This window comes from Mus caroli, unplaced genomic scaffold (genome assembly GCF_978045245.1).
Source record: "Mus caroli unplaced genomic scaffold, Mus_caroli_1 scaffold_6, whole genome shotgun sequence".
In the NCBI taxonomy this organism is placed as follows: Eukaryota; Metazoa; Chordata; class Mammalia; order Rodentia; family Muridae; genus Mus; species Mus caroli.
In genome coordinates this window covers 3,763,952-3,777,102 of record NW_028227261.1, presented here as the reverse complement: position 1 = coordinate 3,777,102, position 13,151 = coordinate 3,763,952, and the positions used below count along the sequence as shown (strand labels likewise).

The 13,151-nt window shown below is 54.8% G+C and overlaps 1 protein-coding gene across 2 annotated transcripts in view; it reads left to right on the top strand.

Moving 5' to 3' along the window:
* The window catches only part of Nphp4 (nephrocystin 4), an 85,032-nt gene that overhangs the window by 50,078 nt on the left and 21,803 nt on the right, over window positions 1-13,151 (top strand). For both annotated transcript variants that reach the window (XM_021159368.3, XM_029476427.2), the window contains exons 12-16: window positions 8,534-8,595; window positions 9,806-9,922; window positions 10,403-10,551; window positions 10,648-10,839; window positions 11,460-11,647. In XM_021159368.3, coding sequence (XP_021015027.1) covers window positions 8,534-8,595; window positions 9,806-9,922; window positions 10,403-10,551; window positions 10,648-10,839; window positions 11,460-11,647 — 708 coding nt within the window. The remainder of the gene's footprint in view (window positions 1-8,533; window positions 8,596-9,805; window positions 9,923-10,402; window positions 10,552-10,647; window positions 10,840-11,459; window positions 11,648-13,151) is intronic.

Genomic DNA, 13,151 nt, shown 5'->3' with positions numbered 1-13,151 from the left:
GGATAGGCAGCATTTGGTGGCCACTCAGGACCTCTGCCCTTGTTGGCTAATGCTCAGTGTCTCCAGTCATCGTCCCCTCTCCCTCCTTCCCACAGTCCTCCCCTCTGCTCTTCTCTTGTTTTCTCTTGCCTCTCTTCAAGTGGGAGGATAGGTCCGCCTGGAGAAGTCCTTGTTGCCTCTCCCAGGTTTCTCTCTAGCCCCTTCTCTTGCTATTGGTCCAGGGACTGCAGACCCCCCCCCCCCAGGCTACTGGAGTCATTTCCTGTGCAGCTTGTCTGATCTTGAGATTTCTGCCTAGAGTGTATTGTACTCACACAGTGTTTATTTAATTTTTTTAAGGCATATGCTAATTTTTACATTTTAAAAAAATCCAGTAAAGGATAGCCAAGGTAATTTGGAAGCCTTGATATATTGGTTTACAGATTTACCCATAAAGTGACAGGCCCAAGAACAGCATGGCATCCATGGGGATATTGTGGTATGGATAGGAAGTAGGGAACCCGCGTTTCCCCTTTCTACTGCAACAACTTGACACACACTTGGGGATTTAAAACAGTGCACTCTATCCTGCTGCTCTGGAAGCCACGCTTCCACAGTGGACGCAGTAGGCCTGCAAGCCTTTCACAGGCTGCCGGAGAACCATCTCTCCTTTCCCTAATATCTGGTAGCTGCTTGCCCCCTCCCATTTCCCCCTCCCCCCTCTCCCTCCCCGCTCCTCCCTCCTCCCTGGACATTCTGGCAATGATGCTTCATGGTCTGGACCAGCAGCCATTGGCACCTCACCAGTAGCCTCTGTGGGTTAGGATATGGCTGTCTCAGGGGCCAGGAGCAGTTAGTCCTGGTGCTGTCCACAGGGAGTCAGGGCGACCAGCCAGTAGATGGTGCTGCACACTTGCTTCTACAGAAAACGCAAAAGCCAGTCCTAGCTTCATGTCACTCAAATAAATGTTGCAAAATCTCTCTCTCTCTCTCTCTCTCTCTCTCTCTCTCTCTCTCTCTCTCACACACACACACACACACACACACACACACTCCACTCCAGATGGATTAAAGAATAAAGCTTTAGAAACTGTAGGAAAATGGAGGTGACTCAGATGACATAAGAAGTCAGAAGTGATATACAGCTAGACGCACATGGACCCCAGCCACTTACCCTCGTCACCTTCACAGCACACGGAGCCCAGAATGGCTCCTGCTGTCTTTAGATTTTTTTTTCCTGAGACAGGGTTTCTCTGTATAGCCCTGGAACTTGCTTTGTAGACCAGGTTAGCCTCAAACTCACAGAGATGCACCTACTTCTGCTTCCCAAGTGCTGGAATTCAAGGTGTGTGCCACCACGTACAGAGTCCCTGGCTCTTTTTTTTTTTTTTTTTTTTTTTTTTATTTTTCGAGACAGGGTTTCTCTGTGTAGCCCTGGCTGTCCTGGAACTCACTCTGTAGACCAGGCTGGCCTCGAACTCACAAATCCGCCTGCCTCTGCCTCCCGAGTGCTGGGATTAAAGGCATGTGCCACCACGCCCAGCTTGCCCTGGCTCTTCTTGACTGTAATTTATTTTACATTTTATTTTTATTTTTAAGTATGTCCGTTCACTGCCAGTAGTCGCCAGCAGAACATGTTGAGTTGCCTAGAGCTGGAGTTAAGGCAGTTAGGAACTGGGAAATGACATGGGTCCTCTGCAAGAGCAATACGGGCTCTTAGCTGCTGAGCCATCTCTCCACTGCTCCCCACCCCCCAATTTTAGATTGTGCTGGGAATGTGGCTTAGTGGCAGCCCTAAATCCAATTCTCAGCACAAGGAAACGTGTGTGTTTAGCCAGAGAGAGTCAGGTCCCTGCTGCAGGACTCTGCTGGATTCTTCCCTTGATACAGAATCTCTCTCTCTGGACCTGGAGGGACTCTGGTGGCCAGTGTGACCCGGCAAGCTGTCTCCATCCCCCACAGCCCTGGGATGCAGGCACGCAGCTCTGCCTGGCTTCTTCTCATGGGTGCTGGAATTTAAACTCAGATCTTCATGCTTGAGCAACAAGTGCTCTTAACCAAGGAGACATCTCTGCAGCCCTGTGACTTTTTCCAGCAGTCAAGCATTTAAAAAAAAAAAACACCCTCTCCTTGCCCAGCTAAGGGAATGGATAAATAAGCCGATTTGTTTTCCAAATAAATGAAAGAAAGACAAAGAAGGAATCTCATTGGCTGATGTGATAGAAAGATAAAATCTCATTGGCTGATGTAATAGAAAGACCAGAGGCAGCATTGCAAGATCCCAGAACTCAGTGTCTCTGAGACCTGGTCCATCCTCCCATCTGTTCTCCTGTGCTCTCTCCCTTCCTGTCAGCTCTGTTTTCTCCAGAGCTGGCTTTTTGCCAGAAGTTTCTCTGAGCTCTGAGCCCAGGCCCTCCAGGATAATCCTTGGATTTAGGAATTCCAACAGAGCCTGTGTCACTTTGTCCCAGGAGAGTGTGGAGGTGGTGATCTTGCTGTGTCACCTGTATTTACGAACATTATGATGAAAGGAGCCAGGGACAGAGTGCAGTAGGGATGAGGGTGTTGCTGGGGACAGGGGGCTGGAGACAGGGTCACACACACACACACTCTGGGTGTGGGGTGAGGGGTGCAGGGTGGCTCACCATGGGAAAGTGCTCAGAAGGTCGAGTCTCAGGGAGAACAAGTGGAAGGTGTTGTTCATATGAGTTCCCACCCTCTCTGCTCCGCCCAGCTTCCCTCTCTGCAGGGGCCACATGGCACCTCAGTCTGCCCCAGCTTCCTCCGGCTGCCCCTGCTTTCCCCCTGCTTGAGACGTATAGTAGCTATCAGCCCCCGGCCCGCCCTTCAGCAGCCCCTGTGGATGTGGCTATGGAGGGGCTAACTGGTAAAGACCAAGTGGGCTGGGGGGCAGCAGGAAGTCAGAGCCCACTAGCCCAGCCTCCCTGAGTGCCTCCTTTCAGCTCAGAGCTCTCCCACGTGAGCCGGCTGGGGGTGTTTTCCTCTGGGACACATGAGCAGCAATTGGAGTCCTGAAGAAGCAGGGTGGTCCTGCGCACACTCTTAGTTCTTTACTGAAAGATTCACTGTCTGTCTGCAGAGAGGCATCTGTTTTGGTTCTTGTGGACATCCGGAATGGCTCTGTAGTGCAGTAGCATAGCTGTACATGTCTCAGTGGCTTTTCCGCCTTGCTCCAGGCTTAAAAGTCATTGCCTCCCAAGACCCCAGTAAAAGACTGAAATATCCACAAGCGTCTAACCTGCGAGGGGAACTTTGTAGACCCCAATGTCTGTCACCTTAAGTGAGGTATTCTGGCTTCCCCTTGTGAATCATCCTTTTTATTTTTCCTATAAAGCTGACAGAGAGCGAGGTCTGTTCATCACCGACCGTGAGAGAGCAAGCTCCAAACCACTAGAGGGCGCACAGGCCGCACTTTTGATTTATCTTGGTGTTTCCTTGACCCATATTTTGCTTTTGAGTGTTACAGTGGCGACAGCATTTTGGATTGTTTGCTCAGAGGATCTGAAAGCACTCCGGTAACAGGGGTCATCGCAGATATCCGCTGCCGTGTGCCCCAGGACACCTGTGCTTACATCCCGGCAGCTGCCACTGTGCTGTGGGGCTCCTCTGGCAGATGGGCATCCATGTGTCAGGGGAGTCTGGTCGCCCCACAGAAGTGTGTGTGTGTGTGTGTGTGTGTGTGTAGGGGGGATGCTTTTGGCCACGTTGGACACAGCAGTAGAATCTTCAGTGCATTTGCTGTGGAGGGCTGGGCTGGGTATGGAGAGCGTGGTCCCTGTCAGCAAACAGAGCTGAGCTTGACCTTTCAGGGCCCCAGGCAGGTCACCTGGCTTCTCCATCCCCTGAGGGTCATGGCCTGAGTTCAGTCAGGTAGAGGCCCACACCTGCCCCATCACCAAGTTCTCCCTTTATCTCTTAGTGTGCCATTTTCCCATCCTTGTGATCTGAGCCTCAGGAAGGACTGGTGGCTTAGCCGCACAGAGTGAGGAATAAAGGCCTTTCACATGGGTGTGCCTTGTGCGTCCCCAGCACCTGGAACCCATTAGTCCTGACTTATCCTTTATCCTCATGGTCTGTTGAGAGGGAACATCTTTTGCTACCCTTCTTTAGGTTTAGTGATGGTCTCATTAGGGCCCAGGCCTTTTCTTCCTCTCCCTCTCTGTGATGGGCCACACTGTCGCCATCTCTGCCTCTACCCTTCCCGAGCTGAGGCTTGTTGCCAGGCAACTGCTTCATGCCCTCTCCTTTCTTGCTCCTTCAGGGCCTTTGCTCTCCTGTCTTGTGGTCGACCACAAGTGGCTGTGGTCTGGGCATTCAGTGAGCCAAGTGCTTTCCTCTGCCCACACCCCTTCACCTCTCACCCCATGTGCCGGCTGCTTCCCAGCGAATCCTGTGCAGCCCTCTCAGGAAGGGAGCTCATGCATGGGGTTGGGGAGCCCCAAGCTGCCAAGGCCATCAGCAGGAAGATGCCATGGTAACCTAACCCATCCTCCTTCCCAGAAAGAACATGCCCGGCCTCTGCAGGTTCTGTGCTCCTGAGGACCCCAGTGCCAACCAGTCCTGGGACAGTGGTGGAGGTCCTGGCCCTTGTTAGTTAGTTCTCTGCCTTGGCATCTTTCTGTGGCCCTTTCATAAGTACAAGCACATGATAAATGGGACCCGTGAACCAGAGGGCTGAGAAAGTAGAAGGTGGGAAAGGTCACTGCCTGTCCTGTCTGCTCACTGTCACACGGCACGGACAAATGGCCACTCCGTGACTCCCGAGGTATGTGATGGGTCCAGGTCCCACTCTCCCGAGTCGCTGTACATCAAGAAGGTGACGGTGGATGTCAGAGGTTGTCGGGAGACACTGCCTCGTGCCGCAGTCCCCGTCCTCTGGCGGGCACCGTGCGGAGCAGGAAAGCATCTTGCACACTCACTGTCGCTGGGAGGGAGGCCAGCCAGCTATGATCATGGATGGAGACCGTGCCTCTGTCTTGTTTGTGACAGTGTCCAACATGCATGGTCAGGCCACAATATGCTGAGGGCTGCCCAGGGCTGGAGGGAAGCAGCTCACTGTGTCCCAGAGAAAGTCTCACCTTAGGGCCACACTGCAGCCCCTCTCTATAGGATGCACAGAAGGCAGGGGACACACTGGCCTTGGATCTTAGAGTGACCCTAAGGGACCTGTGACAGCTCAGATTGGGGTCAGAACGTGGGCTCCTGCCTGGCCTTCGGGGACCCTCGCTTAGACACGAGGAGGACATTGTGGCTTCTCGATGCCAAACTGACAGAGAGCTGGGGTGGGCAGTGGACAGTTTGCTGACAGCAGTTCTTGGCGCGTGGAGCGTGGCAGAGAGCATAGATGTCAAGACAGTTAGACGGTTCTCAGCGGGCCATGGAGCCTGCTGAGGCAGGCCAGGGAGCCGTTTTCCTAGTTCCTGGCATTTGAGCAGCAGCCTCTGCTGGTGTCTGGAGACCCCTTGTCTCTTCCCTCTGAACTCTGCAAGCTTGCGTGCAACTGAGCTGCACTGCCTTCCCAGGATCCTTTGACTCGAGAAAAACCATGGTCTCTGAGTCCGCACGTTCCCCTCTGTGGACAAGGCCACTGCTCAAACCCAGAGGTCCAGGCTCAGCCAAATGCTACCTCAGCCCCAGGAATGGAGGCCAGCGTTGGAGGGCGCATTCTGTGGAGAAGCAGCGGCAGTCAGCAGCTGCCGGCCACCTGTGGAGCCGCGCGAGCAGGCTGTGGAGCAGGCTGTGAGCAGGCTGTGCTGATTGCTGTCATTACTTCTGCCAAAGGACCTTGTAGCTGTGGCAGGGCCACCGTGGAGGATCTGACAAGTAGCACCTAGCTATAATTAAAGCCTTATACATTCGGTGGTCACATGGGAACTCACAGTAGCAGGTGGGCGCAGTGGTGGGGTTGTGCCCTGCAGGCCACTCCATTCAGGGAGCAATGAGCCTGCAGCAGGCCAGCCAGCCATGCACCGTGGCTCCCCTTCCTCGCCCCTCAGTGCATGGCATAGAATTGTGCCGTGTGTTCGGTCACCAGCTCTTCTTACTGTAAGCCCAGCATGCTGCCCTGACAAGCTGGGCGCTCCAGCAACCTCTTTGCCCCAGGGGTTCCTTGCTGTACAAGGTCCTGGTTGTATCGGTTCAGGGACGTGTAGTGTGCACTTGGACATCCTGCAAGGCAGACATGGGCACACAGATCCGTTGTCCTGGGGTCCATGTGTTATCCGGGGTTTTCCTCCCAGTTGTGCGCTATAGCAGAAGGGGGTCTTCCCATCAGACACACCCTTCCTGTGGGGCCATGGTGCACCGCAAGGAGGGATGAACAACCTCTAAGAGAGAAAGACTGGAAAATGAGCCTCTCGGGGTCCCATGTATTTCTTCCCAACCTGCGTTTCTCTCGGGTGTGGGTTGGGCCCTCCCAACCTAGGCTCACAGCAGGTGTCATAAGAGGGCTGCCAGAGCCTCTCAAAGGCTGTTTTAACTCTCTCAGAAGGTAAAATTGCATGGTAAGTCACAATATAAAGAATTACCTGAAGAAACATTCCATACAATACCCAAATTTGAGCCTGTGGGGGAGAAGCAGTAATGGGCCCGGGTAACGCTGCCCCCAGCTTTCCCTCGCCCGGAGGATGCCCAGGCCGGAGCCTAAGTGCTGGCTTCTCTCAGCTAAGGATAATGGAGCCATCTCCTGCAATTTTCCCTCTTCACTGAAATCAGCCTGCAGAGTTTCCCAAGTCCCCCATTAGGGCGGAACAGAGTAGAGTTTTTCTGCTTCATCTTGGGGCTGTTTTAGGTAAAGGAGAGAGCTGCAGAGGGTGTTCTGGGGACCTGGCCTGGCTCCCCGTGGTGGGCGGCTGGGGGGGAACACTCAACTTGCCTCCAGAGAGCCGAGACCATCTTCCTTCTGGCTCCCACACAACAGCCTCCTCGGACAGGAGTGTCTGGGTCACTGGGAACCCTGCAGGTTGACATGTTAGGAGAGAGGGGGTGGGCGAGCACACATGTCCCAGGTGGCGGCTGGGGCTGTACCACGAGCCTTATCGAGAGCTGTACCAGCCAGGCCGGGCAGTTGGGTTACCTGAGGCCGAAGTCCTTTTGGGCTGGTTCCCACTTCTGCTCCTGGAACTCCCTGCCATCTTGTCCCCACAGTGAGGCCTCTCAAGGCCTCAACCAGACCCTTGTGAGGCCTGGGGCCAGATGCAGCATCTCCTAAGGGGCCCTCTGGAAAGCAGCCAGAGGCCGGGCAGTGATGGCCGATGCCGTGCAGGCTTGAGCAGTGTGCTCTGGGTGTCTCCTCAATGGCGAGTATGCTGGCATGGTTTTTGCTTTGTTGCTACCCAGAGTGAAGTAGGAGGCTGCCAGGCATTCTCCACACAGGTGGTACAGAGCCAGGGTCACCAGGCTGTTTAGCCCCAGGGGACCTTGGGAAGTGTGAGAGATTCATTCTTGACATTTGTGGGTCAAGTGGAGACTTGGGCAACAAGGGCCCCAGGGGAGGAAGAGAAGGCTTTATGAGTTCCTGGTGTCTCTTGTTGGTCCTGTGAGTGTTGGACAAGGCCCTAGGGAGAGGGTACAATTTTTCTGGAAATCAAGTGTACTCTGGGATGAGGTCCTCTAGAAGTGTCCATTGTGCCATCCCTGGGGACTGTGGATCCAGGCAAGGACTGGACATGGAGCTGGAGATGGCAGCTGTGACCTTAGGGACAGCTGTCGGGCCACACCGTGGTCTCTGGGGGTCAGGCAGAGGAGGCCCTCCCTGTCTGACAGACTGGGGTCTCCTTGAGGCTGCCCCATATCTATAGATGGTGTGACCGTGGAGCTGGAGGCATGCTTGACGTGGTTGCAAGATGACATGGCTGTGAGAACCTGCACACACCAGCCTCAGCCTCAGCCCTGGCCTCACTGCTATGCAGCTACAGGACAGGGGGTGCAGGTGGCCCCTCGTCACCCAAGCTCCCTGGAGGAGCTTGTCATTCTGCAGAGGATCCCTTGGGTACTGGATCCTGCACTGGCCTCTGAAGGGTCACAGCTGCTGTCAGCCCCCTGCTCCGAGGAGCTTGGTGGAGGGCTGGCTTTGACTTCTGAGTAGACTTCCCAAAGGTGCATCTGCACCATGAATGAGGGGCCTGGGGGCCTGGCTAGGCTTGGTAGGTTGGATTGGGACTGAGAGCCAAGCCCCAGCCTCCGCACTGTTGTGCTAGGCATACCACAGAGCTGGGCACTCCCAGGGCAGTGGGTGTGAGTGGCCGAAAGCCTTCAGTAGTGCGGCAGTGTGTCAGAGAGGGCTAGTGTCAGGGACCACACTTAGCAAGGCTGCTCGCTGCAGAAGGAAGTAGGTAGACCTGGGCAAGGTCAGAGCAAGGGGTGAGGGGTCAGGGCGAGGGGTGAGGGGTCAGAACGGGGTTGTGGGGAGGGAAGGGAGCAGCTGCTTCCAGTCCTGTTAAGGATGAGGTAAAAAGACAGTGGGCCCAACTGGACTGGCATCTGGTCTCTGGGCCAGGCCGAGGCTGACAGCCCTTTTGTTCCCCGACCCCAGGCACACCAGCACTAGCTGCCCGGGATCTTGCTGCAATACAGGACTCTCCTGTGGGCCCAGGGGTAAGTCCAGGCTCAAGGTGATCTCTTAGGAATTCCAGAAGAAGGGCTCAGGGAGTTTGGGCCTCCGAAAGGACTCTGCTTGCATGCCGGGGCTGGAGGTATCTGGTACCTCCCAACACCCCCACACCCCCAGCCCTTCTCTGCCCCGCATGCAGCATGCTTTACTAGCTGATTTCCAGGTCTGGCTGCCAGTCTGGTGGCTTCCTGCCTGGTTAGTGATCCTGTACCCTGCTGCTCAGACTTAAAATGCCACATTCTCCCAGTGGTGTGGCCTGTAGAGCCAGTGACAGTCTGAGACGCTGGAACCTGGCTTTCACCCCTCCCAGAGGGGCACTACTTGGCAGGCTGGGGGGGCTCTCGTGTCCCCTGGCCCTGGGTGGCTTTGACTGCACAACTTTTATCCCCATCCTGGGAATAACTTTCAGAGAAGCCATATCCAAGGTGCAGTCTGCAGGCCAATTCCTATCTCCTGCTGGCCTGGTAGTCTGAAGTGGGCTGAGTGGACCCGGAGACCCTTCCCAGGCCCCAGAGATACTGCCCAGTGCCCACTGCTCCTGCGCTCATTCTGCTGTGCCCTCCTTTGGGCCAGATGTCCCTGCAGGGAGCCATCACCCCTCAGATGTGTGCACCTGAAGCAGAGTCCATCTGTGAGACACATGCGATAGTGCAGCCTGGTGTTGCGCCCAGCCCCGCCCCGCCCCGCCCCGCCCTACCCTGCCCCACCCCACCCTGCCCCACCCCTGCCTTTTGATATCAGCATTCATTCTTCACCTGTGAACATAGTGTGGTCACTGTCTTGGTGAGGAGACTCAGTGGGCAGGAAGTTGGACAGAACCATAGAGGGTGTCCAGTGCAAGGGTAGGGGCGAAGCCCGACGATACATACACACTGTCTGATCCTGCTGCAGGACGCCCCCTCCTCTCCACTAGCCTTCCTGCTGTGACTGTTCTCATTCCAACTGTGATGTTTGAGAGATCACAGCACCAGGCCTCCTCATAATTATGCATTAAGGAAGTTTGGAGGGCCCTGGATGTTAGAGCAGCCGCTGGCTGCGAGGGTGCCGACATTACTCCTGGCAGCGATGCATGGGAGCCATCATTCTGTCCCATGGGGTCTGTGCAGGCACGTGTGTGTGTGTGTGTGTGCGCTCACATGAGCGCTGGGGGCTCCCTGAGCTGACTGACATCTCACCCAAGCCCTCGCCCTACAGCTCTCGCTCTCCCAGCTGACGGCTTCCCCGCTGTCCCCGGCTCTGCAAAGCTCTTCCAAGCCCCCTCCTCAGCTCCCAGACAGCTCTCAGTCCCCAGAGGGTCCCCAGCTCCAGGCCGTGAGTGTACCCTCCTGTCCCTCATCACCCGTCATGGGAAGGGAGTTTGATGTTTGGTTGGCTAGGTGACAGGGCCCTTGGGGTTTTCTCCGTGATGTGGGGCTGTGGGATGGGATGGGCAGGAGGTGGCGCCTGGCTTCCCACCTCACGCATTTGCTGCCGCCGCCGTCCCGCGTCTGAGACAGGATAGGAATGTGATGCCCCACAGCCGTGCTTGGTGCCAGTGTCTCCGTAGCACTGGTCTGCTTATTCAGTTTGTGGTTTGTAAGTCACAGAAGCAGTTGCTCTCTAAGATACAGAGTGACCGACTCACCCTGAATACAGATAACAACAGAACCTTTATAGTTTGTCCCAAGTATTACACGGCACCCACGACCCTACAGAAGCCATCGGGGCAGCCCAGCCTTAGACTGAGCACCTTTGGGGCCCTCAGTGGTGGGTTCTTGCTGCATTCACCTGGAGCCTGGTTTTGTTGGGCAGGAATCTGTATTAGAGAGTAGGGTCTCTCACCTGGAAGCCGACCTGAGCCAGCCGGCCTCGCTCCAGGGAACGCCTGCTGTCGAGCACCTACAGGAACTTCCCTTCACTCCTCTGCATGCTCCCATCGTCGTGGGAGCACAGACCAGGAGGTGAGGCTTGGCGGGAGAGGGCTTGGGCCCCTCGGCTTTGAAGAGCAGGCTCTCGCACCTCCTGGGGTCAGGGGCTGAGGGGTTTGTCTGTTTCAGCTCTAGAAGCCAGCTCTCCAGAGCTGCAATGGTGCTTCTGCAGTCTTCTGGCTTCCCCGAGATCCTTGATGCCAGCCAGCAGCCAGTGGAGGCCGTCAATCCCATAGACCCTGTGAGGTTCAACCCTCAGAAGGAAGAGTTGGACTGTCTTCGAGGGAATGAGATTGTGCTGCAGTTTCTTGCCTTCAGCAGGTAGTTTCCAGGGGTCCCGGCATCGTGTGGCTTCCTCACGCTGAAGGTCTGACTCTCAGCATGCTGTGTGGTCAGAGTTTTTCCAGCTGGGTCAGGACCACCTGCTTTTCTCAGTTAATTGGCACACGTAGTATTTGTGTGTGTTTACAGGGTGGTTGGTAACCTGTCATGTGATATGGTGTGTTTGTGGAGTGGTTGGTAATCTGTCATATGAATACAGTGTGTAGCGACTGGGGCAGTAACCTGCTATCTTTGTCTTAAACATTAGTGCATTCCTCATGTTGACCTCAGCGCCGCCGTCTGATTTTACATTTTCCTGACTGGGGCCCTCCTTTGTAAATGTCAGAGGCCCTCCTCTGTGCAGTCTTCAAGGCTAATTAAAGCCTACCCCATGTGTGCCAGGTTCTCAGATGCCACTGTTGTTGATAGCAGCAACTCCAGGCAAGAGGTCATGGCACCTGGAGTAGCCCCCGTCCTGTCCCCTGAGAGGACAAAGCAGTCCTCTGTGGTAACTGAGGCAGCCTCTGTGACCACAGTCCCTACGCCGTCCCTGTGCGTCACACCGTGGGATTACATCACACGCTGTGGATGTCTGACTAGATTCCCTGTCTTGTACTCAGAGCCGCCCAGGACTGCCCAGGAACGCCGTGGCCACAGACTGTGTATCTCACCTTCCAGTTTTACCGTTTCCCACCCGAGACCACGCCACGCCTGCAGCTGGTCAAGCTGGATGGGACGGGCAAGAGCGGCTCTGGCTCCCTGTCCCACATCCTCGTCCCCATTAATAAAGATGGCTCCTTTGATGCTGGTAAGTGCTGAACGAAGGAATCCTGTGCTCAGCCTTGCGGAACAGTTGCTTTATGCTTCCTTTTCTTTTTATTTATATGTCTGTGTCTGTGTCTGTGTGTCTGCCACTCGTGTGTGATCACCCATGGAGGCTGGGAGAGATCCTATGGAGTTGGAGTCACGGTGACTGTGAATGGGGGCTGGAAATCAGACGTCCTTCCAAGAGCAGCAGGTGCTCCTAACTGCAGAACCACCTCTCCATTCCCATGAATGGTATTCTTAGGAGTGGGCTATTGTGTGCAGCTTGCCATATGTGTGGACTTGAGAGAACGGAGTGATTGGTCTGTGTGTAAGACCAAGCTCCATGCTGGCTGGCTGTGCTCTGCCCAGGACCCCTAGTCAGCCTTACATCAGCGTCAATCCCCTCTTACAAGGATTTCTTTCCACAGTGCCTCTGCAACTCAGGTTTCTGACAAGCTTACACCCAATATTATAACGCCATCTAAGAATTAAAAACAATTTTTAATACCACTAGCTATCATGCCAGTATTACAGTTCCTTCCTGCAGATATTCAGTTTAAAATGTAATCTGTTCAGAAATCGGGTCTCAGGCTGTGAGATGGCTCAGCAGGTAAAGATACCTTCCACCAAGCCCGAAGTCCTGAGTTAATTCCCCGGGACCCACATGGTGGAAGGAGAGAACCCATTCCTGCAGTTGTTTCTCTGACCTCTACTTGTGCACTGTGGCATGTGTGCATATATGCAAATGTGGGCACACACACACACACACACACACACTGATTGTAATTAAAGACAGAAACAGAGATGGAGTCCCCCTTCTGTGGTGGGTGTGGCCCTCTCTTGTTGGCTGTACTGTGTTGCAGTGTGTGAGCCACACCGTCCTTTAGCCCTTCCGAGGCAGTCTAGACAGGTTTTCTGTCTCGTGGGAGTGGCTCACAGGTGTTCTCTGACTCCTCCTTTCCTGGGCACTGGGGTGAGGCCTCTGGTTTTTGTGGTGACACTTTTGCAGCACTGGCCTGTCCCCTTGAAATTTCTGTAGTCACTGACTGTACCCGCTACATGTGGTTTCGTGCTTCTCTGGAGAGGACACAAGAGTCCCTGTCTGCTTTGGATACCTCTCCTCAGCAAGCAGGTGCTCCCATGATCTGAGCGTCTCGCCAGCTATGAGGACTTACGTGTGTGTGGTTCACGTGGGACAGGCTGGATAAACGATGACAGGGTGCTTTGGCATTCCCCAGGCAGGCAGTGGCTTACCGCTCCAGGTTTCATTTAAATCACACAAGGCAGAAACACACGTTTCTGACACTCATGAGACCACGCTTCGGTCTGGATTCCTGCCATCTCTTGAGGTGGACAGTGGCCAGGAAACCATCCTCCAGCTCCAGTGCCAGGAGAAGCCGCTTTTGCAGAGCTCAGAGACAGGCTGTGAGGCTCAGGGATGCAGGAGGAGGAGAGGCCGTGGCGTGTGTTGGGGAGATAGCATGCAAGGGGAACGAGTCTGAGAG